The sequence below is a fragment of the Sinohyriopsis cumingii genome, chromosome 2, assembly GCF_028554795.1.
Source record: "Sinohyriopsis cumingii isolate HCF-2022 chromosome 2, ASM2855479v2, whole genome shotgun sequence".
Lineage (NCBI taxonomy): Eukaryota > Metazoa > Mollusca > Bivalvia > Unionida > Unionidae > Sinohyriopsis > Sinohyriopsis cumingii.
Genome location: NC_142962.1, coordinates 167,197,022 through 167,220,643, shown reverse-complemented (window position 1 = coordinate 167,220,643; position 23,622 = coordinate 167,197,022). Strand labels below are relative to the sequence as shown.

At 34.0% G+C, this 23,622-nt stretch overlaps 1 protein-coding gene across 6 annotated transcripts in view; it reads right to left on the bottom strand.

Moving 5' to 3' along the window:
- LOC149806260 (protein FAM149A-like) overlaps positions 1 to 23,622 on the bottom strand; it is a 241,636-nt gene that overhangs the window by 51,197 nt on the left and 166,817 nt on the right. For all 6 annotated transcript variants that reach the window (XM_089951209.1, XM_089951210.1, XM_089951207.1 and 3 more), the window contains 3 exons: positions 10,251 to 10,430; positions 637 to 769; positions 195 to 246 (listed from right to left, as the gene is read on the bottom strand). In XM_089951209.1, the coding sequence (XP_089807335.1) occupies positions 195 to 246; positions 637 to 769; positions 10,251 to 10,430 (365 nt within the window). The remainder of the gene's footprint in view (positions 1 to 194; positions 247 to 636; positions 770 to 10,250; positions 10,431 to 23,622) is intronic.

The following is a 23,622-nucleotide window of genomic DNA, read 5'->3' as shown; positions in this document are numbered from 1 at the left end:
ATGCTTTGTTTTAATATAGGTATTCAAAAATAAGAACCTTTTTGATCTCATTGGGGAATTTGATTTTTTATTATTTTTTATACTAGGTCACTGATTGTGGCATTAAATTTGTACATAAAAACTGGCCCCTGCCCCCTTAGGATGATTTCAAAACAAATATAGAAATTTGGCATGAGTGAAGCATGTTTTCTTACCTAAAACAATTGCTGAGAATTTTTTCAGTAAATCCCTGATCCAGGAAATAATCTGAAAAAAATACAGGCAAAATTCAATGATTCATTTTTGTAACTTGATGAAGAGAGTGACATAATGACACTGATTAAGAGACTTATTTGTAGGAGTTGTCTACCTTTCTTTGATCAAGATTGTCCATCATATTAACTTCAGAAATGCTATGCAACTCTCATATAAAAAGTACCACCAATGATTTTAGCATTAATCCCACCATCCCTTGACTGATCGGCATAAATAAAGCTTCAATAAGATATGGCTTATGGTGATCTAATTTATTTTAATATGTTTGGTTGATCTTTAGGGGTATCAATAGAGCATTGATAGCTATCAACCCATCCTTTTTAACTAAGAGAATTATGCAGTCACTGTTTAAACAGAAATGTGTAACAAATGTTGACCCACCTCTTGCCATAAAGAATCAAATGCAGAACTTGCAACACTGTCTTTTAAACAGGCATTTGGGGTGATAGGAGGGTAGCCAACCCGTCTTCGTCGTGGTGTCAGTTGTTTCTTTTGATCCGAACTATCTTCATAGCTGTAACAAAGAAACAAATTCAGTTAATACTTGTACCATGCCTACTGAGATGAAATCTAACTGGAACCATTGTGACAGAGCTGTAGAGTTTTTGTAGACAGAGCTGTAAAGTTCTTGGTAGACACGGAATGTGTACATGATTAAATCTGACTTCAACCATTGGGACAGAGCTGTAGAATTCCTAGGCAGATATGGAATGTATACAGTGATGAAATCTGGAGCCATTCTGATAGAAAATATACAGTGATGAAATCTGTAGCCAATGTGATAGAGCTGTAGAGTTCCCAGGCAGACATGGAAAATATACAGGGATGAAATCTGTAGCCATTGTGACAGAGCTGTAGAGTTCCTAGACAGACATGGAAATATACGGTGATTAAATCTGTAGCCAATGTAACAGAGCTGTAGAGTTCCTAGACAGATATGCAATGTATACAGTGATGAAATCTGACTTCAACCATTGGGACAGAGCTGTAGAGACCCTAGGCAGACATGGAAAATATAGTGATGAAATCTGTAGCCAATGTAACAGAGCTGTAGAGTTCCAAGGCAGATATGGAATGTATACAGTGATGAAATCTGTAGCCAATGTGACAGAGCTGTAGAGACCCTAGGCAGATATGGAAAATATACAGTGATGAAATCTGTAGCCAATGTGACAGAACGGTAGAGTTCCTGGGCAGATATGGAATGTATACAGTGATGAAATCTGTAGACAATATGACAGAGCTGCTGAGTTCCTAGGCAGACATGGAAATATACAGTGATGAAATCTGTAGCCAATGTGACAGAGCTGTAGAGTTCCTAGGCAGATATGGAATGTATACAGTGACGAAATCTGCAGACAATGTGACAGAGCTGCAGAGTTCCTAGGCAGACATGGAAATATACAGTGATGAAACCTGTAGCCAATGTGACAGCTGTAGAGTTCCTAGGCAGATATGGAATGTATACAGTGATGAAATCTGTAGCCAATGTGACAGAGCTGTAGAGTTCCTAGACAGACATGGAAATATACAGTGATTAAATCTGTAGCAAATGTGACAGAGCTTAGAGTTCCTAGGCAGATATGGAATGTACACAGTGATGAAATCTGTAGCCAATGTGACAGAGCTGTAGAGTTCCTAGGCAGATATGAAATGTATACAGTGATGAAATCTGTAGCCAATGTGACAGAGCTGTAGAGTTCCTAGGCAGATATGGAATGTATACAGTAATGAAACCTGTAGCCAATGTGACAGAGCTGTAAAGTTCCTAGGCAGGTATGGAATGTATACAGCGATGAAATCTGTAGCCAGTGTGACAGAGCTGTAAAGTTCCTAGGCAAAATGAAATGTAACAAGTTTCATGAGTGTATCTTGAAAGGCATAAGAGCAAAAGTGCAGAAAAGAGGCAGACATTGATCAGTGATATTGAAAAATCTTGACAGTGTTACAAAGATGCCATCAAAAAAAGAAAACCTAACAGTAAATGGAAGATGCCATCAAATAAAGAAAGCATGACACCGATACAAATATGCCATCAAAGAAAGAAACATGACAGTAAGATGCCATCAAATAAAGAAAACCTGTCAGTGATAAAAAGTTGTCATCAAATAAAAAGAACATGACAGTAATACAAAGATGACATGAAATAAAGAAACAAACAGTGGTTTATGCCTCAAACTCAAACAGATTTTAAGACAGAAATAAAAACAAGCATGAAATATATACATGTGACCCTGACAAAGAAGGTGGGACTCAAAATGTGGAATGCTATATATCTTCTAGTACCAGTCACAAGTGTTCACCTAACCTCATTCATTCATCTACATCACTCATAAAAATGGGAACATTTGAATGATATGCAAAATATTGGCTTGTGACCTTGACCTAAAAGATAGGATCTCAATATGGTTATGCTGCAAACTCCTGTGATAAGACACATGTATATCAACAACCATCTGTGATTAGATACATGTATATCAACAGCCATCTGTGATTAGATACATGTATATCAACAGCCATCTGTGATAAGATACATGTATATCAACAACCTCCTGTGATAAGATACATGTATATCAACAACCTCCTGTGATAAGATACATGTATGTCAACAGCCTCCTGTGATAAGATACATGTCAACAGCCTCCTGTGATAAGATACATGTATATCAACAACCTCCTGTGACAAGGTACATGTATATCAACAACTGCCTGTGACAATATATATGGATATTAACTTTCATCCCTTTATCTAAACAATAGTGCCATGATAAGATACATTATATCAACAACTGCCTGTGATAAGATAAATGTACATCAACAATCACCTGTGATAAGATACATGTATATCAACAACCTCCTGTGATAAGGTACATGTATATCAACAACCCCTTGTGATAACATATATGTATATTAACTTTCATCCCTTTATCTCAAAAACAGTGCCATAAGATACATGTATATCAACAACTGCCTGTGATAAGATACATTTATATCAACAACCACCTGTGATAAGATACATGTATATCAACAACCATCTATGATAAGATACATGTATATCAACAACCACCTGTGATAACATACATGTATATCAACAGCCTCCTGTGATAAGATACATGTATATCAACAACCATCTATGATAAGATACATGTATATCAACAACCACCTGTGATAACATACATGTATATCAACAGCCTCCTGTGATAAGATACATGTATGTCAACAGCCTCCTCTGATAAGATACATGTCAACAACCACCTGTGATAACATACATGTATATCAACAACCATCTCTGATAATATATATGTATATTAAGTTTCATCCCTTTAACTCAAAAACAGTGCCATGATAAGATACATTCTTTATCAAGCTTCATCCCTTTATCTCAAACAGCGCAGTGATAAGATACAATGTCATGTAAATCAAGTTTCATTCCTTCATCTCAAACAATGCAGTGATAAGATAAACCTATATCAAGTTTAATCTCTTCATCTCAAACAGCGCTGTGATGAGATACATCTCTATCAAGTTTCATCCTTTCATCCCAAAAATGTGCTGTGATAAGATACATGTCGATCAAGTTTCATCCCTTCATCCCAAAAATGTGCTGTGATAAGATACATATAAATCAAGTTTCATCCCTTCATCTCAAACTGAAAGAAGTTACAGAGCATAAAGGAAAAGATGAAAGAATACTTAAAATCTTGAAACATAACCTTGACCTTGAGGAATGGATCCCTGAGATAGTATCAATACCTCTTCTTAGGATCATGTATAGCATACAAGGTTTCATCCCTTCATTTCAAAGAACTCTTCAGTTTCATATACGGAGCAAAGTGTGGTGAAAGACGTCAAATACTGCCCTGTGAACTTGAATTTGAAGGTGAGAACACACCTAATAATTACAAACAAGTATACCAATTTTCATTTCTTAAGAACACACCTAATAATTACGTACAAGTATACAAAGTTTCATTACCTGAAAAGACACCTAATAATTACGTACAAGCATACCAAGTTTCATTACCCAAAAATACACCTAATAATTACGTACAAGTATACCAAGTTTCATTTCTTGAGAACACACCTAATAATTATGTACAAGTATACCAAGTTTCATTACCTGAAAACACACCTAATAATTACGTACAAGTATACCAAGTTTCATTTCTTGAGAACACACCTAATAATTATGTACAAGTATACCAAGTTTCATTTCTTGAGAACACACCTAATAATTACGTACAAGTATACCAAGTTTCATTACCTGAAAACACACCTAATAATTACGTACAAGTATACCATGTTTCATTACCTGAAAACACACCGAATAATTACGTACAAGTATACCAAGTTTCATTTCTTGAGAACACACCTAATATTTACGTAAAAGTATACCAAGTTTCATTTCTTGAGAACACACCTAATAATTATGTACAAGTATACCAAGTTTCATTTCTTGAGAACACACCTAATAATTACGTACAAGTATACCAAGTTTCATTTCTTGAGAACACACCTAATAATTACCTACAAGTATACCAAGTTTCATTTCTTGAGAACACACCTAATAATTACGTACAAGTATACCAAGTTTCATTACCTGAAAACACACCGAATAATTACGTACAAGTATACCAAGTTTCATTACCTGAAAACACACCGAATAATTACGTACAAGTATACCAAGTTTCATTTCTTGAGAACACACCTAATAATTAGGTACAAGTATACCAAGTTTCATTTCTTGAGAACACACCTAATAATTATGTACAAGTATACCAAGTTTCATTTCTTGAGAACACACCTAATAATTACGTACAAGTATACCAAGTTTCATTTCTTGAGAACACACCTAATAATTACGTACAAGTATACCAAGTTTCATTTCTTGAGAACACACCTAATAATTACCTACAAGTATACCAAGTTTCATTTCTTGAGAACACACCTAATAATTACCTACAAGTATACCAAGTTTCATTTCTTGAGAACACACCTAATAATTACCTACAAGTATACCAAGTTTCATTTCTTGAGAACACACCTAATAATTACGTACAAGTATACCAAGTTTCATTTCTTGAGAACACACCTAATAATTACGTGCAAGTATACCAAGTTTCATTTCTTGAGAACACACCTAATAATTACGTACAAGTATACCAAGTTTCATTACCTGAGAACACACCTAATAATTACGTACAAGTATACCAAGTTTCATTTCTTGAGAACACACCTAATAATTACGTACAAGTATACCAAGTTTCATTTCGTGAGAACACACCTAATAATTACCTACAAGTATACCAAGTTTCATTTCTTGAGAACACACCTAATAATTACGTACAAGTATACCAAGTTTCATTTCTTGAGAACACACCTAATAATTACGTACAAGTATACCAAGTTTCATTTCTTGAGAACACACCTAATAATTACGTACAAGTATACCAAGTTTCATTTCTTGAGAACACACCTAATAATTACCTACAAGTATACCAAGTTTCATTTCTTGAGAACACACCTAATAATTACCTACAAGTATACCAAATTTCATTTCTTGAGAACACACCTAATAATTACGTACAAGTATACCAAGTTTCATTTCTTGAGAACACACCTAATAATTACGTACAAGTATACCAAGTTTCATTTCTTGAGAACACACCTAATAATTACGTGCAAGTATACCAAGTTTCATTTCTTGAGAACACACCTAATAATTACGTACAAGTATACCAAGTTTCATTTCTTGAGAACACACCTAATAATTACGTACAAGTATACCAAGTTTGATTACCTGAAAACACACCTAATAATTACGTACAAGTATACCAAGTTTCATTTCTTGAGAACGCACCTAATAATTACGTACAAGTATACCAAGTTTCATTTCTTGAGAACACACCTAATAATTACGTACAAGTATACCAAGTTTCATTTCTTGAGAACACACCTAATAATTACGTGCAAGTATACCAAGTTTCATTTCTTGAGAACACACCTAATAATTACGTACAAGTATACCAAGTTTCATTACCTGAAAACACACCTAATAATTACGTACAAGTATACCAAGTTTCATTTCTTGAGAACACACCTAATAATTACGTACAAGTATACCAAGTTTCATTTCTTGAGAACACACCTAATAATTACGTACAAGTATACCAAGTTTCATTTCTTGAGAACACACCTAATAATTACGTGCAAGTATACCAAGTTTCATTTCTTGAGAACACACCTAATAATTACGTACAAGTATACCAAGTTTCATTACTTAACCTCAAACAGCTTCAAAGTAATAAACTGCAAATAAACTACAAAGTAATAAACTACAAAAGAAAGTGAGGCAGACATACGGATGGACAGAAATTATGGACACCTGAGCTAAAGTGTGATGGAAAACTTAGAATACTGAATCATTCCTGGAATTGAAAACAAGGACTCCTAATGTGGTATTTAGCAATGATGGAAGACAGAATGCCAAGTCATGTCCTAACGTAAAGACAAGGACTCTTAATGTAATATTTGGTAATGATCTAAAACTTTGAATGCTAACTCATGTCTGGAGCTGAAAACAACAACTCCAAATGTGATGAAAATTTAAAATACTGAGACATGACTGTATTTAACAACCTTCTAACGATGATGAATCAGTGCAAGTTTCATTCCCTAATCTCAAATGGACAAAATGTTACAGAGTGAAAAGGAAAGTGTTATATGAAATGTTATACTGAGCCATGATATGGGCCATAAAGATAGGTTATTAAATGTGGTATGCACCATACCTTCTAATGATATATAAGTATAACAAGTATAATGTGATGTGAACATGATGGTACAAATATGTAATATGAATCTGGCAATATAGTTATCATTAAATAGTGTATGAACCTGGTAATACATCAGTATAAAGTGTATGAATCTGGTAATATAAATATCAGTAAATAGTCGTTGAACCTGGCAATAAAAATATCAGTGTAAAGTATATGAATCTGGTAATATAAAGATCAGTATAAAGTATATGAATCTGGTAATATAAATACCAGTATCAAGTGTATGAATCTGGTAATATAAATATCAGTAAATAGTGTATGAACCTGGCAATACAAATATCAGTATAAAGTGTATGAATCTGGCAAAATCAATATCAGCATAAAGTGTATGAATCTAGTAATATAAATATCAATAAACAGTGCATGAATCTGGCAATACAAATATCAGTATAAAGTGTATGAACTTGGTAATATAAATAAGCATGTGGTTTTCTAGTGAAACTACAAAATGACTCAAACTGCATTGAGTCTAGATTGTTTGAAAGCATGTACCAACAAGGGAATTTAGAATCTTGTGATCTTGTTTTGATTCCTGTCTGCAATATTAATTAAAAAAAGATCTGTATTTTCTCCTTGAATCAATATATTACAACAATATTTCAATATTTCATTCAAGATTTCAGTATAGTAACATAATGCCCACCCAGACTACCACTTACATATCTTTGTAATCAATATAATGCCCACCCAGACTACCACATACATATCTTTGTGATCAATATAATGCCCACCCAGACTAGTACTTACATATCTTTGTAATCAATATAATGCCCACCCAGACTACCACATACACATCTTTGTAATCAATAAAATGCCCACCCAGAATACCACTTACATATCTTTGTAATCAACATAATGCCCACACAGAATACCACATACATATCTTTGTAATCAACATAATGCCCACCCAGACTACCACATACATATCTTTGTAATCAACATAATGCCCACACAGAATACACTTACATATCTTTGTAATCAATATAATGCCCACCCAGACTACACTTACATATCTTTGTAATCAATATAATGCCCACCCAGACTACCACATACATATCTTTGTAATCAATATAATGCCCACCCAGAATACCACTTACATATCTTTGTAGTCAATATAATGCCCACCCAGACTACCACATACATATCTTTGTAATCAATATAATGCCCACACAGACTACCACATACATATCTTTGTAATCAATATAATGCCCATCCAGACTACCACATACATATCTTTGTAATCAATATAATGCCCACCCAGACTACCACATACGTATCTCTGTGATCAATATAATGCCCACCCAGACTACCACTTACATATCTTTGTAATCAATATAATGCCCACCCAGACTGCCACTTACATATCTTTGTAATCAACATAATGCCCACCCAGACTACCACATACATATCTTTGTAATCAATATAATGCCCACACAGACTACACTTACATATCTCTGTAATCAATATAATGCCCACCCAGACTACCATTTACATATCTTTGTAATTAATATAATGCCCACCCAGACTACCACATACATATCTTTGTAATCAACATAATGCCCACCCAGACTACCACTTACATATCTTTGTAATCAATATAATGCCCACACAGAATACCACATACATATCCTTGTAATCAACATAATGCCCACCCAGACTACCACATACATATCTTTGTAATCAATATAATGACCACTCAGACTACCACTTACATATCTTTGTAATCAATATAATGCCCACCCAGAATACCACATACAGATCTTTGTAATCAACATAATGCCCACCCAGACCACCACATACATATCTTTGTGATCAACATAATGCCCACCCATCCAGACTACCACATACATATCCTTGTAACCAACATAATGCCGACCCAGACTACCACATACATATCTTTGTGATCAACATAATGCCCACCCATCCAGACTACCACATACATATCTTTGTGATCAACATAATGCCCACCCATCCAGACTACCACATACATATCTTTGTGATCAACATAATGCCCACCCATCCAGACTACCACATACATATCTTTGTGATCAACATAATGCCCACCCATCCAGACTACCACTTACATATCTTTGTAATCAACATAATGCCCACCCAGACTACCACTTACATATCTTTGTAATCAATATAATGCCCACACAGAATACCACATACATATCCTTGTAATCAACATAATGCCCACCCAGACTACCACATACATATCTTTGTAATCAATATAATGACCACTCAGACTACCACTTACATATCTTTGTAATCAATATAATGCCCACCCAGAATACCACATACAGATCTTTGTAATCAACATAATGCCCACCCAGACCACCACATACATATCTTTGTGATCAACATAATGCCCACCCATCCAGACTACCACATACATATCCTTGTAACCAACATAATGCCCACCCAGACTACCACATACATATCTTTGTAATCAACATACATATCTTTGTAATCAACATAATGCCCACCCAGACTACCACTTACATATCTTTGTAATCAATATAATGCCCACCCAGACTACCACTTACATATCTTTGTAATCAACATAATGCCCACACAGAATACCACATACATATCTTTGTAATCAATATAATGCCCACACAGAATACCACATACATATCTTTGTAATCAACATAATGCCCACCCAGACTACACTTACATATCTTTGTAATCAATATAATGCCCACCCAGACTACACTTACATATCTTAGTAATCAACATAATGCCCACCAAGACTACCAATTACATATCTTTGTAATCAACATAATGCCCACCCAGACTACACTTACATATCTTTGTAATCAATATAATGCCCACCCAGACTACACTTACATATCTTTGTAATCAACATAATGCCCACCCAGACTACCAATTACATATCTTTGTAATCAACATAATGCCCACCCAGACTACACTTACATATCTTTGTAATCAATATAATGCCCACACAGACTACACTTACATATCTAAGTAATCAACATAATGCCCACCCAGACTACCAATTACATATCTTTGTAATCAACATAATGCCCACCCAGACTACCCTTACATATCTTTGTAATCAATATAATGCCCACCCAGACTACACTTACATATCTTTGTAATCAATATAATGCCCACCCAGACTACCACTTACATATCTTTGTAATCAACTGCTATCATCTCCTCATATTCCCCATCCGACTCAAAAACCTCCTCTTCCAGGTGGGAAAACTCAGAACTGTACTTGTCATCAGAACTTGTCATTGAACTCCTCTGTGACCTCACATCAACTGGTGGAGTCTGGGTTTTTAACTGCTTCCCCATCACATTAAGCCTGTGAAAAAATAGTGGAAATCTTTTTGTTATATTGAATAATGTTATACTGGTATGTATCATACATATTATCAGCATTACAAAATGTAATGTTATCCATAAACATAGCCACATTATAAAAGGGATGGTGTTATATAGAGGCACCTTTTACAGTAAGGAGTCATACTACCAGGAACTGGCATAAAGGGTCAATTACTTGCACCTTTTACAGTAAGGAGTCATACTACCAGGAACTGGCATAAAGGGTCAATTACTTGCACCTTTTACAGTAAGGAGTCATTATTTACCAGGAACTGGCATAAAGGGTCAATTACTTGCACCTTTTACAGTAAGGAGTCATACTACCAGTAACTGGCATAAAGGGTCAATTACTTGCACCTTTTACAGTAAGGAGTCATTATTTACCAGGAACTGGCATAAAGGGTCAATTACTTGCACCTTTTACAGTAAGGAGTCATACTACCAGGAACTGGCATAAAGGGTCAATTACTTGCACCTTTTACAGTAAGGAGTCATTATTTACCAGGAACTGGCATAAAGGGTCAATTACTTGCACCTTTTACAGTAAGGAGTCATACTACCAGTAACTGGCATAAAGGGTCAATTACTTGCACCTTTTACAGTAAGGAGTCATACTGCCAGGAACTGGCATAAAGGGTCAATTACTTGCACCTTTTACAGTAAGGAGTCATACTACCAGTAACTGGCATAAAGAGTCAATTACTTGCATCTTTGCTAGTCATGGTTTTGATGGAAGTTACCACATCCACCACCGAATATTTGAACCCATGGCATGCTCTGAATAAATACTTGTACATATCACCAGGCCAGTCGAATCGAGTTACTCGGACCAAATTAGTTATTGTTTATATGCAGCTGAAAAGATTCAACCCTTGGCACCATGACTGTTCAGAATAACAAAATGGTCAACTACTAAAATGACTTGATATGGAAGCTGTATCTATTGTATCCAAATCTATTAAGCAATTTTATTGGGCACAATTGACAAACGCTTCATAAAAAATGTAGCTGCAAAATCACACAATGCTCTTGCACATGAAATAGTTCAGAGTATACCAAGAGTTTATATGAAGGTGTTAAGCTCCATAGAATCCATGGCTTGTCAAGATAAATTAGTTTATGTTGCTAGTAAACAAAATCCATGATGTCCTGCACATAAAATGCAACGAAATTGATCCAGTCGACCTTACAACAAAGGAAAGGTTCATTATCCCTTTTCTCAAGACTTAGTGATGAGGACAAATGATAATGATGTAAACTGATACTAATAGTTGGACATTACAAATCCTGTCTGACATGCCAATGATTGTGCAACAACGCACTCAAAATTATTTCTAAAATTAAGTGTGTTTAAACACTGAAATGCATGATATCAAAGAAAACAAAAGAACATGAATGGCACAATGAGATAATGCCTAAGTTTTCCATACAAAGAGAATATGAATACAGTCCCTAAGTAAGCATAAATTCTTCACTCATATTGCAAAAAGCACAAACCGAGTAACACCGCTATAACAGACACAAGAAATTTATACTGAAAATTTCTCCATTTGATATACGTCATGCATGTGACTGGATTCTTGAGTATTTGTTTCCAGTTCATATATACTGTGCATGTGATTAGGTTCTTGTGTATTTGTTTCCAGTTCATATCTATTGTGCATGTGACTAGGTTCTTGTGTATTTGTTTCCAGTTCATATCTATTGTGCATGTGACTAAGTTTTGTGTGTTTGTTTCCAGTTCATATCTATTGTGCATGCGACTAGGTTTTGTGTGTTTGTTTCCAGTTCATATCTATTGTGCATGTGAATAGGTTCTTGTGTGTTTGTTCCCAGTTCATATCTATTGTGCATGTGACTAGGTTCTTGTGTGTTTGTTTCCAGTTCATATCTATTGTGCATGTGACTAAGTTCTTGTTTGTTTGTTTCCAGTTCATATCTATTGTGCATGTGACTAGGTTCTTGTGTGTTTGTTCCCAGTTCATATTTATTGTCCATGTGACTAGGTTCCCAGTTCATATCTATTGTGCATGTGACTAGGTTCTTGTGTATTTGTTTCCAGTTCATATCTATTGTGCATGTGACTAGGTTCTTGTGTATTTGTTTCCAGTTCATATCTATTGTGCATGTGAATAGGTTCTTATGTGTTTGTTTCCAGTTCATATTTATTGTGCATGTGACTAGGTTCTTGTGTGTTTGTTTCCAGTTCATATCTATTGTGCATGTGACTAGGTTCTTGTGTGTTTGTTTCCAGTTCATATCTATTGTGCATGTGAATAGGTTCTTGTGTGTTTGTTTCCAGTTCATATCTATTGTGCATGTGAATAGGTTCTTATGTGTTTGTTCCCAGTTCATATATATTGTGCATGTGAATAGGTTCTTGTGTGTTTGTTTCCAGTTCATATCTGTTGTGCATGTGAATAGGTTCTTATGTGTTTGTTTCCAGTTCATATCTATTGTGCATGTGACTAGGTTTTGTGTGTTTGTTTCCAGTTCATATCTATTGTGCATGTGAATAGGTTCTTGTGTGTTTGTTTCCAGTTCATATCTATTGTGCATGTGAATAGGTTCTTGTGTGTTTGTTTCCAGTTCATATCTATTGTGCAGATGAATAGGTTCTTGTGTGTTTGTTTCCAGTTCATATCTATTGTGCATGTGAATAGTTTCTTATGTGTTTGTTTCCAGATCATATCTATTGTGCATGTGAATAGGTTCTTGTGTGTTTGTTTCCAGTTCATATCTATTGTGCATGTGAATAGTTTCTTATGTGTTTGTTTCCAGTTCATATCTATTGTGCATGTGAATAGGTTCTTGTGTGTTTGTTTCCAGTTCATATCTACTGTGCATGTGACTAGGTTCTTGTGTGTTTGTTTCCAGTTCATATCTATTGTGCATGTGAATAGGTTCTTGTGTGTTTGTTTCCAGTTCATATCTATTGTGCATGTGAATAGGTTCTTGTGTATTTGTTTCCAGTTCATATCTATTGTGCATGTGAATAGGTTCTTGTGTGTTTGTTCCCAGTTCATATCTATTGTGCATGTGAATAGTTTCTTATGTGTTTGTTTCCAGATCATATCTATTGTGCATGTGAATAGGTTCTTGTGTGTTTGTTTCCAGTTCATATCTATTGTGCATGTGAATAGGTTCTTGTGTGTTTGTTTCCAGTTCATATCTACTGTGCATGTGACTAGGTTCTTGTGTGTTTGTTTCCAGTTCATATCTATTGTGCATGTGAATAGGTTCTTGTGTGTTTGTTTCCAGTTCATATCTATTGTGCATGTGAATAGGTTCTTGTGTGTTTGTTTCCAGTTCATATATATTGTGCATGTGAATAGGTTCTTGTGTGTTTGTTCCCAGTTCATATCTATTGTGCATGCAACTAGGTTCTTGTGTGTTTGTTTCCAGTTAAAATGATGATTTTGAAACCTATCTTCCCATATTTTTTTAGCAAGAAAGTTTACATAACATTGTGCATATAAATGGCATGAATAAGGTACAAAGGGAAACTATTTTTCCTTGAAAAGCAATACATACAAAGCTATAATACTCATACCTTTGGATTTTCAAAATATTCACACAACAGAATTTTAACAAGGGAATGTAAAACATTTATTAGTAGTTGCAAATTCTCCATATTTCATCAGAGCTTGCAGACACTATGTCCACCATTTTGTTTTGTTTATAAATCAGATCCAACTGCAAACTGCACAGACCCTGATCTGCCATCACATAATGTGCATGCAGGTCTGGGCCTATGCAGTTATTGGAAGTAATAATCAGAACAAATAACATACACCCTAATCTGCCATTGCATAATGTGCTGGAAGATTTGGGTCTCTGCAGTTTATTGCAAGTAATAATTAGAACAAACATAGACCCTGATCTACCGTTGCATAATGTGCTGGCTGATATGGGCCTATGAAGTTTATTGGCACTTTAATAATAATAATAATAATAGTAATAGTAATAATAATGCTTTATTTATAGAGGGTGACTCATTAGTTAATGACTATTCTCCCCTGAGCATCTCTATTGGAAGTAATAATTAGAACAAACCACATAGATCCTGATCTGCCACTGCATAATGTGCTGGAAGATTTGGGCCTATGCAGTTTATTGGAAGTAATAATTAGAACAAACAACACAGATCCTGATCTGCCATTGCATAATGCACTGGCAGATCTGGGCCTTTGCAGTTTATTGGAAGTAATAATCAGAACAAACAACACAGATCCTAATCTGCCATCACATAATGTGCAGGCATATCTGGGCCTATGCAGTTTATTGGAAGTAATAATCAGAACAAACAACATAGATCCTAATCTGCCATCACATAATGTCTATGATTTTGGCAGCTGAATCTGACTTGCACATGTCTATATATGTTAGATGGTCAAAAGCTTGCACATGTCTATATATGTTAGATGGTCAAAAGCTTGCACATGTCTATATATGACAGATGGTCAAGAGCTTGCACATGTCAATATATGATAGATGGTCAAAAGCTTGCACATGTCTATATATGATAGATGGTCAAAAGCTTGCACATGTCTATATATGTTAGATGGTCAAGAGCTTGCACATGTCTATATATGACAGATGGTCAAAAGCTTGCACATGTCTATATATGACAGATGGTCAAAAGCTTGCACATGTCTTTATATGACAGATGGTCAAAAGCTTGCACATGTCTATATATGATAGATGGTCAAAAGCTTGCACATGTCTATATATGACAGATGGTCAAAAGCTTGCACATGTCTATATATGATAGATGGTCAAAAGCTTGCACATGTCTATATATGATAGATGGTCAAAAGCTTGCACATGTCTATATATGACAGATGGTCAAAAGCTTGCACATGTCAATATATGACAGATGGTCAAAAGCTTGCACATGTCTATATATGATAGATGGTCAAAAGCTTGCACATGTATATGACAGATGGTCAAAAGCTTGCACATGATAGATGGTCAAAAGCTTGCACATGTCTATATATGATAGATGGTCAAAAGCTTGCACATGTCTATATATGTTAGATGGTCAAAAGCTTGCACATGTCTATATATGATAGATGGTCAAAAGCTTGCACATGTCTATATATGACAGACGGTCAAAAGCTTGCACATGTCTATATATGTTAGACGGTCAAGAGCTAAAATAATAAAAAGATTGCTATGTTTTCAAAATCAAGCAATGTTTCAGGACTAAAATGGAACAAACTGAGCAAGCAAAACTGTAAACTGCTTTGGTATTTGATTATTGGTTATAATTCTAGGATTTCTGTTTCACCTATGTGGCAATACTTTATACAGGTCAGAGATATTACTCTGACAGCATGATAGAGGCTGGCATATAACTGAGTACCAATAAATTCCAATTACATCTAAATATAGATAGCTTAATGTAGCTATTCTAACACATCATTGATTAAAAAAGATGGAGAGCATCTGTAACTAACAAAAAGACATATATCATCCAGTTTCTATGGCAACTGGGAAAACAAGATGTGACAAAACAGCAAGTGCTTTGCTAACTGCTGTATGTGGGAGTTATGAAATAAACACCTGTCAGTACATTCTGTGCAGAAGTTCAGTTCATGTATCAGAGATTTCCCATTTAATTGGGGTAAAAGTTTATGTATCAGAGAATTCCATTTCAACTGGGACATTTTATTCCACACACATTGTTCTACTGTAAAAAAATCAATTAAATGCAACAAAGTACAGTATATCCTTTCCATTTAGCATGAAATAAGTAACCTGTTGAGTAACACAATGTTACAGACTACTGGCAGCCTGTGGTAATTTATCATATTATTCAACATGCTTCATAAATTTTTTATTAAATGAACTCATGTGCAAGATCCTCTGCATGAAAGCAACTCCATTGTAGATGAAATTGTGCATAGCTGAATTAAACCAGTCAAAACCTGCATATGATTTGAAATCAGGAGATCGGAATTATCCCTGCAAAACATTAATGAAAAGAAATTCTTGCTACATTAAGCACTGAATTTTCCCTTAGAACATTAATGGAAAGGAAATGTTGTGCTACATTAAGTACTGAATTAATATGTTAGAGCAATGTGACTCTTAAATGGATGAGTGAAACCCCATGCTGAACTCTGAAACTGCTTTTGTATCTTTATAGATAGTGACAAAAAATTTTGTGTTACAAGACTGAGCAAGTTGGTTTATAATGACGAATTGCACAGTCATCTCATATCATATGAACAACCTGTGCCAATAAATCACCTTAAAAGCAGTATCATCTTCAAAACATATTAAAAAATTTCCTCTTGGAACTAGATACTATCATAAGCCAAGTTAAGTGAAGACCTTTGAGCCAAATAAAATAATTAACCCAGCCAGAACAATGGAAGGAAAAAGATTTGGTTGTGTTTATTATGCATGTAGTCTCCACAAACCTACTGTCAAAGTTATTGAGTAATAAATTAAACAATGAATATCAACCTGGAAGAAACCTTTACCTTGACTTACAAGTCAAGAATAATCAATGAAATACAACCTGTCAAAACAACTTGACAAAATTTTGTAATATTTTCCATCTTACAAAACTAATTCATGTATGAATATATGACATAATATACAAATCAAATGAAAAACTGAACTGTATATGTATCTGACAAGAGTTGCCATTTAATCTCTACAAACATGATTCCTTTTTCCCAACGTTTCTGTAATTCAATGCAGATTGTTTTACTAAGACATACAATCAGTCTCCATGTTAAATTGATTATGTACTGGCCACATATCCAAGGTAGATATAACAACATACCATACTATACACATATCCAAGGTAGATATAACAACATACCATACTATACACATATCCAAGGTAGATATAACAACATACCATACTATACACATATCCAAGGTTGATAAAACATAACTACATGCTGTCCTGATAAAACATCCAAGGTAGACATAACAACATAACTACTTACTGTATTATCCACATATTCAAGGTAAATATAACATCTTGTTATGTGTTTAGGCTCAAATAAACAGCAACACAAGATAGAGTGAAAACAGCAAGCTTTGAAAAATGTAACAAATTATTTATTTCCCTTGAAAAATACTGCAAAAATGAAGACAAAAAATAAGAACTTATGGTTTTAAGAATCAAATCCAAAATTAATCCAAGAATAACCCATGAATAAAATTTAAGAAGTCCTAATATTGAAATGTTCTAATGAATTCAAGTTCAAGTCCCAATGAAGAATCCAAGATGGAAGGTGATGATGTATGCTGTATCCTGTATTGTGTTGTGGTCTACAGTTCCTCACAGAAACACAAGAAGCAATCCAGTGTTTAAAATCTGAATAAAATTTTTAAGATATGTCTTTGTTCAAGAATTCTGTAGAAGCACTCAAAATATTTCCAGAGAAAAGAATTAATCCTTTTGAATCCCAATAATCTGAATAAACATTAAAATGTAATTCCCAAAATGACACAACAAAAGAAACAACTTCACGTCTCAGTGTTTAGAAACCCAACGGCAATTATGTCTCTAAAACGATGGTTTAAAACTTGAATTTTACGCAAAACAGATGCCCGGATAAGGGTCATATGATCATGTTCACATATAAAAAAATCACACAGCCCCTGTATGTCCTTGATAAGAACCAATCATTTTACTCCAAGAAGTAAACTTGTTTACTTCACTAAAAACTATTTGCAAGTCAAGGGTCACATATCCATCAAAGCCTCGATCTCAGCTTTATTATTTCCACAAAAAAATAAATTAAAAAAAATGTGTTGACGTGACTGTTACTAATTCTGAATTAAAACTGGGAACCAGGTCAGCATTATGTATTTACCAAAATGAACAATCAAGGTCAAACTATTTTCTGGAAAATGTACGAGCTCCTAGTAAACAGAACTACATTATTTTGACATATAATGAAATTTTTTAAAAATAAAAAGATTTTAAAACTTGCAAACAATTAAATCAGATACAAATTAAATCAAATATACATAACAAACTACACACTGTACTGTCCACATATCCAAGGTAGATATAACAACATAGCTACATACTGTACTGTCCACATATCCAAGGTAGATATAACAACATAGCTACATACTGTACTGTCCACATATCCAAGGTAGATATAACATAACTACATACTGTACTGTCCACATATCCAAGGTAGATATAACAACATAGCTACACACTGTACTGTCCACATATCCAAGGTAGATATAACATAACTACATACTGTACTATCCACATATCCAAGGTTGATATAACTACAAACCGTACTGTCTGCATATCCAAGGTAGATATAACAACTACACACTGTACTGTCCACATATACAATGTATATATAACAATATAGCTACATACTGTAATATCCACATACCCAATACAGATATAACAACATAACTAAATACTGCTATATCCACATATCCAAGGTAGATATAACATAACTACAAACTGTACTGTCCACATATCCAAGGTAGATATAACAAGAAAATACTGTGCTGTCCACATATCCAAGGTAAATATAACAAAATAAATACATCTTGCTTTCAACTTAACAATGTTATATAAAATCTGCTCCAAGTTTTCTAACATGTACTTATATGGTTCAGTGTGCGTGTGTGTGTGTCCAAGCAAGTGCATGTGTTGTGTTTGTAAGAAGGCATGAAACGGGGACATCAGTGTGAATGCACACCAAAAGAGTAGGGACACACCTTGAATAGGGGACATCAGTGTGAATACACACCAAAAGAGCAGGGACACACCTTGAATAGGGGACATCAGTGTGAATACACACCAAAAGAGCAGGGACACACCTTGAATAGGGGACATCCTTGTTTTGTAATATCAGATAAAATGGACTGCCATGAACTTACTTAGCGATACAAACCTTGAAATAAGCATATCTAAGCATATGATTGGTTGGTATTGTTTCACATCATGCTATACCACAATATTACACATGTCCCATTTGACCAAAAAAACCTCATGGGTATGAGTTGGTAAACTGTGTCCCCATTTATGCGGTAAAAATTTGCTGTTGGCTCATGCTAATGAATGATTCACCAATGATGGTATCAAGAAGATTTAAAAGAACTGAAATCAAGATTGAAAACAGAGACAAATATTGCTGATATATTTTCATTTTAACACAGAGCAATATCGACATATTTTTTTTATTAATGGGTAGTCCAACGTTCATAACACATTTTGCCAAATTAGATCGGGAACCAAGAAAACTGAATAAAAGGCTTCATGCAGATATTATCCATGGATTTTATAATGGGCAAGATATTATTGCCGTTCATCTGTGCTAGTATATTTTATCTATTATTTAGCTCGGAGAGATTCGCATTTGGATACAAGATACATTGGAAAATATCAACAAAGATTTTAGCTCATTCAAATTTAGTTAGATGCATATTAACGAACAGGCTGCATGGTAACCAAAGAATAATACCATTTCTTTCATCCAATTAACTGCATTAAAGTTAAATCTGACAAGTTAAGAAATAAGAAGTTTTGGAAGAACTTGTACATGGCACCAGCCTCAAGGCTGAAAGTTTTCATACTGTGTTTCTTAATGTAATTTAAATGTGCAACTTACTGAAATACAAACAGTGTAAAACAAAACATTCATATAAATTTTGTTTGACTCAGGGGTCATGTTAATATGTATATTTAATTTAATTATTTGTTTCTTAGTTGGTTTTTTTTAATTATTTCATTACATGCAATTGTAATGTAACATTGTATGCTGGACTTGACCTTGTCTAAAACTGAATTCATTTCTGCTTGACCTAATTGATTTTTTTAATTATTTTTTTTGTAAACAACTAATATATAGCTAAATTATTCTCTTTCTAAAGGCTTACTAGCACCAACATTATTAATAGAAGAAATAAATATGTTTATTTGGGTCATGGTTTTGGAATTTCCTAAGTGAATAATACATAATCCAGATTATTGTTTTGTAATCGTCAGGATCATTTTAGAAGGTTATTTTCCATTAGGTAATGTTTATTTTAAAAAAAAGAAAATGCTAAATGTGACACGAGGTCAAGTAAAGAACTATAAAATCTTGTGATTGTTAGGACTTGGTCATTTGTACTTTAATATCTAGCACTTTCAAGCTGTATAATATATGTTGTAACCAGTAGTTTTGGTCTGGAATCTTTCTTGTTAACATTTTTTTACTGAAGTGATTATTTTCTCTGGAAATACAAAAGTGCTCTGATAAATTTTTTGGGTAAAGACATTTACTGAAATTTATTCTGAATTCAAACCTGGAATTATATTACTGTGGTTCAACAAATGACTGTTGACACATCAACACTCTATAAGCTATAACAGACATGTCATTGCCTTCAGTTTTTGGATTTGTTCGGAATGTGTACTGAGTTTTTTTTATTCAGGACTTTAAATTACTAGGACTTGTGTCTGTAATTCTTGGATTATTTTGGGCTTTACTTTGCAACACTGTAAGTTTTTTTTCTCATCTTAACTTAGTATTATAGGGAAATAAATTATTTGTGAACTTTTACAAAGTTTTTTGTCTTTCACTCTTTTATGTTACTTATTTTTCAGAGCACAGACTCGTAACAGTCAATTATCTAATGTTTTTAATCCCTTCCTCCATTTAGTCTGTACTTTTCACATTGTCTACATATATTAGGGCCACTCTGGTCACATTCAGGTTAGAAACTTTAAATCAGTGCATGATTTGACCAAGTTCTTTGCACTTTTCATCAAATTAAAGATTTTTCTGTTACTGAAATCAGTAGGGGGTTACAAAACAAATGGGGAGGTATATTCAGACTTTAGGGAGTTTAATGGCATTTCAGCACAATACTGGCTACATGGCGCAATTAAAATTTAAGTATCCAAGACACTAATTGCAAGAAACCATCAGTAGCATGAATGGCACATTACACATGACTGTAATTGTCCTCTATGTAGTCACAAGTAGGAAATGACAGATTAGTGACTAAAAGTGCTGAAACAAGACTTAATGTAAAGAAACCATTACTTCCTTCTTAGATTTACCATGACCACGATCTCTGACCTTTAGAACATAGAATGAATACATTACCCTAAGTGCAAGAAATCCACAATGTTTAATAAAAAAAACTAATACACAAGTCTAGAACAAACGCAACTGTGCAAATCCAGTTTTTATTAATGACTTGACCTTTGACCCCCATGAGCTTCATCCATACTTTAAGTACAAGCCCTCCATAAATTTTGTTCCATTTTTACAACTCTATGGTTATAAACTATGTCAATGAAAGAAGCAAAACCAACACGTTTTGAAAATCAACTGGTTTTGCTACGAGTCACAAGGTAAAAATTTAAGATTAAAGGTATTGTGAATTAAACTGAATATAATCCTAAATGTCCTATCACAAGGCCAAAAGTAAAGAATGTTCTATATTAATTCCAACAGTCACAAATGTTCTGATGTACCACACTGATGCAATCCAGAATGTCTAATAACATGTACACAATAATTCCAGAATAATAAGTGAATCCAAAATCAATGAGCACTATGTTATTCCAATTATCAATTTAAATAAATAATTAATTCCTCTTGAATTTTATCTGAACACAATGGTAAAGAACTCCAAGAGTCAGATCTTAAAACAGGAATAAATGATGTGTGTGTGTGTGTGTATATATATATATATATATATATATATATGCAGATTTTCAATAACCTATGACATTACAGAACAGGAAGACTTTCCAACAGAAAAAACTAGTCTAACTATAAACAAGCCTGACCTTAAACTCTTGCAAGGTAAACATGTTTAGAACTTACAATCATAGACAAAAGTTAGCTATGTAAACATGTTGTTTAAAAATGACTATTATCTTAAAGTACAATCTATAATCATGGACAAAAGTTAAGCACAATATATAGATATACAAAGCAAAATGTATGTTATTATCCAAAAAATGTCCTCTTTCAATCAATGTGACCAATGAATTTTTAACAAAATCAATTGGCTTATTTCTTACTCAAAATGCAAGTCATCCACAATTTTTTTATTTATTTCTACATGAAATTTGTACACAGGTGATGATTAAAACTCAATGTGTTTTTATTTCTACATGAAATTTATACACAGGTGATGATTAAAACTCAACATGGTTTTATTTCTACATTAAATTTATACACAGGTGATGATTAAAACTCAGCATTTTTTATTTCTACGTGAAATTTATGAACAGGTGATGAATCAAACTCAATATGCTTTTATTTCTACATTAAATTTATACTCAGGTGATGATTAAAAACTAGAAATCTGCTTTCATTGCTACATTAAGTTTATGTTCAAGTGATCATTAAAATTCTACATGAAATTTATGAACATGTGATGATTGAAACTCAACATGTTTTTATTTCTAAATGAAATTTATCCTCAGGTGATGATTAAAAACAAGAAATCTTTTTTCATTACTACATTAAATTTATACTCAAATGTTGTACAGTAAATGTTACAAACAGATGCAATATCCACCCCGGAATATTATCCTCCCAAAGGTTATACAGAAACTGCCACAAACACATGTAGGACCTACCCTTAATATTATCCTCTGACCCAAATGTTGTACAGTTAGAGCCTCAAACAGATGTAGGACCTACCCTTAATATTATCCTTGGTCTAAAATTTTGTACAGTAAGGACCTCAAACTGATGCATGACCTACCCTTAATATTATCCTCTGTCCCAAATGTTGTACAGTAAGGGCCTCAAACTGATGTAGGGCATACCCTTAATATTATAATCTGTCCCAAATGTTGTACAGTAAGGACCTCAAACAGATACAGGACATGTCTCTCATTTTTATCCACTGTCCCAAATGGTGCACAGAAAAGTGCCACAAACAGATGGAGGCTCTACCTCTGACTATTGTACTGTGTCCCACATGTTGTAGAGTAAGGACCACAAACAGCTGTAGGAATTACCCCTATTATACTGTCCGGAATGTTGTACAGTAAGTGCCACAAACAGATGCAGGACCCACCACTGACTAGTATTCTCTGTCCCAAATGTAGTAAACATATGGATCACAAATAGGACCTAATCCCTCTGTCTCAAGTGTTGTACAGTAAGGGTCACAAATAACCATATGACTGATCCCTGACTATTATC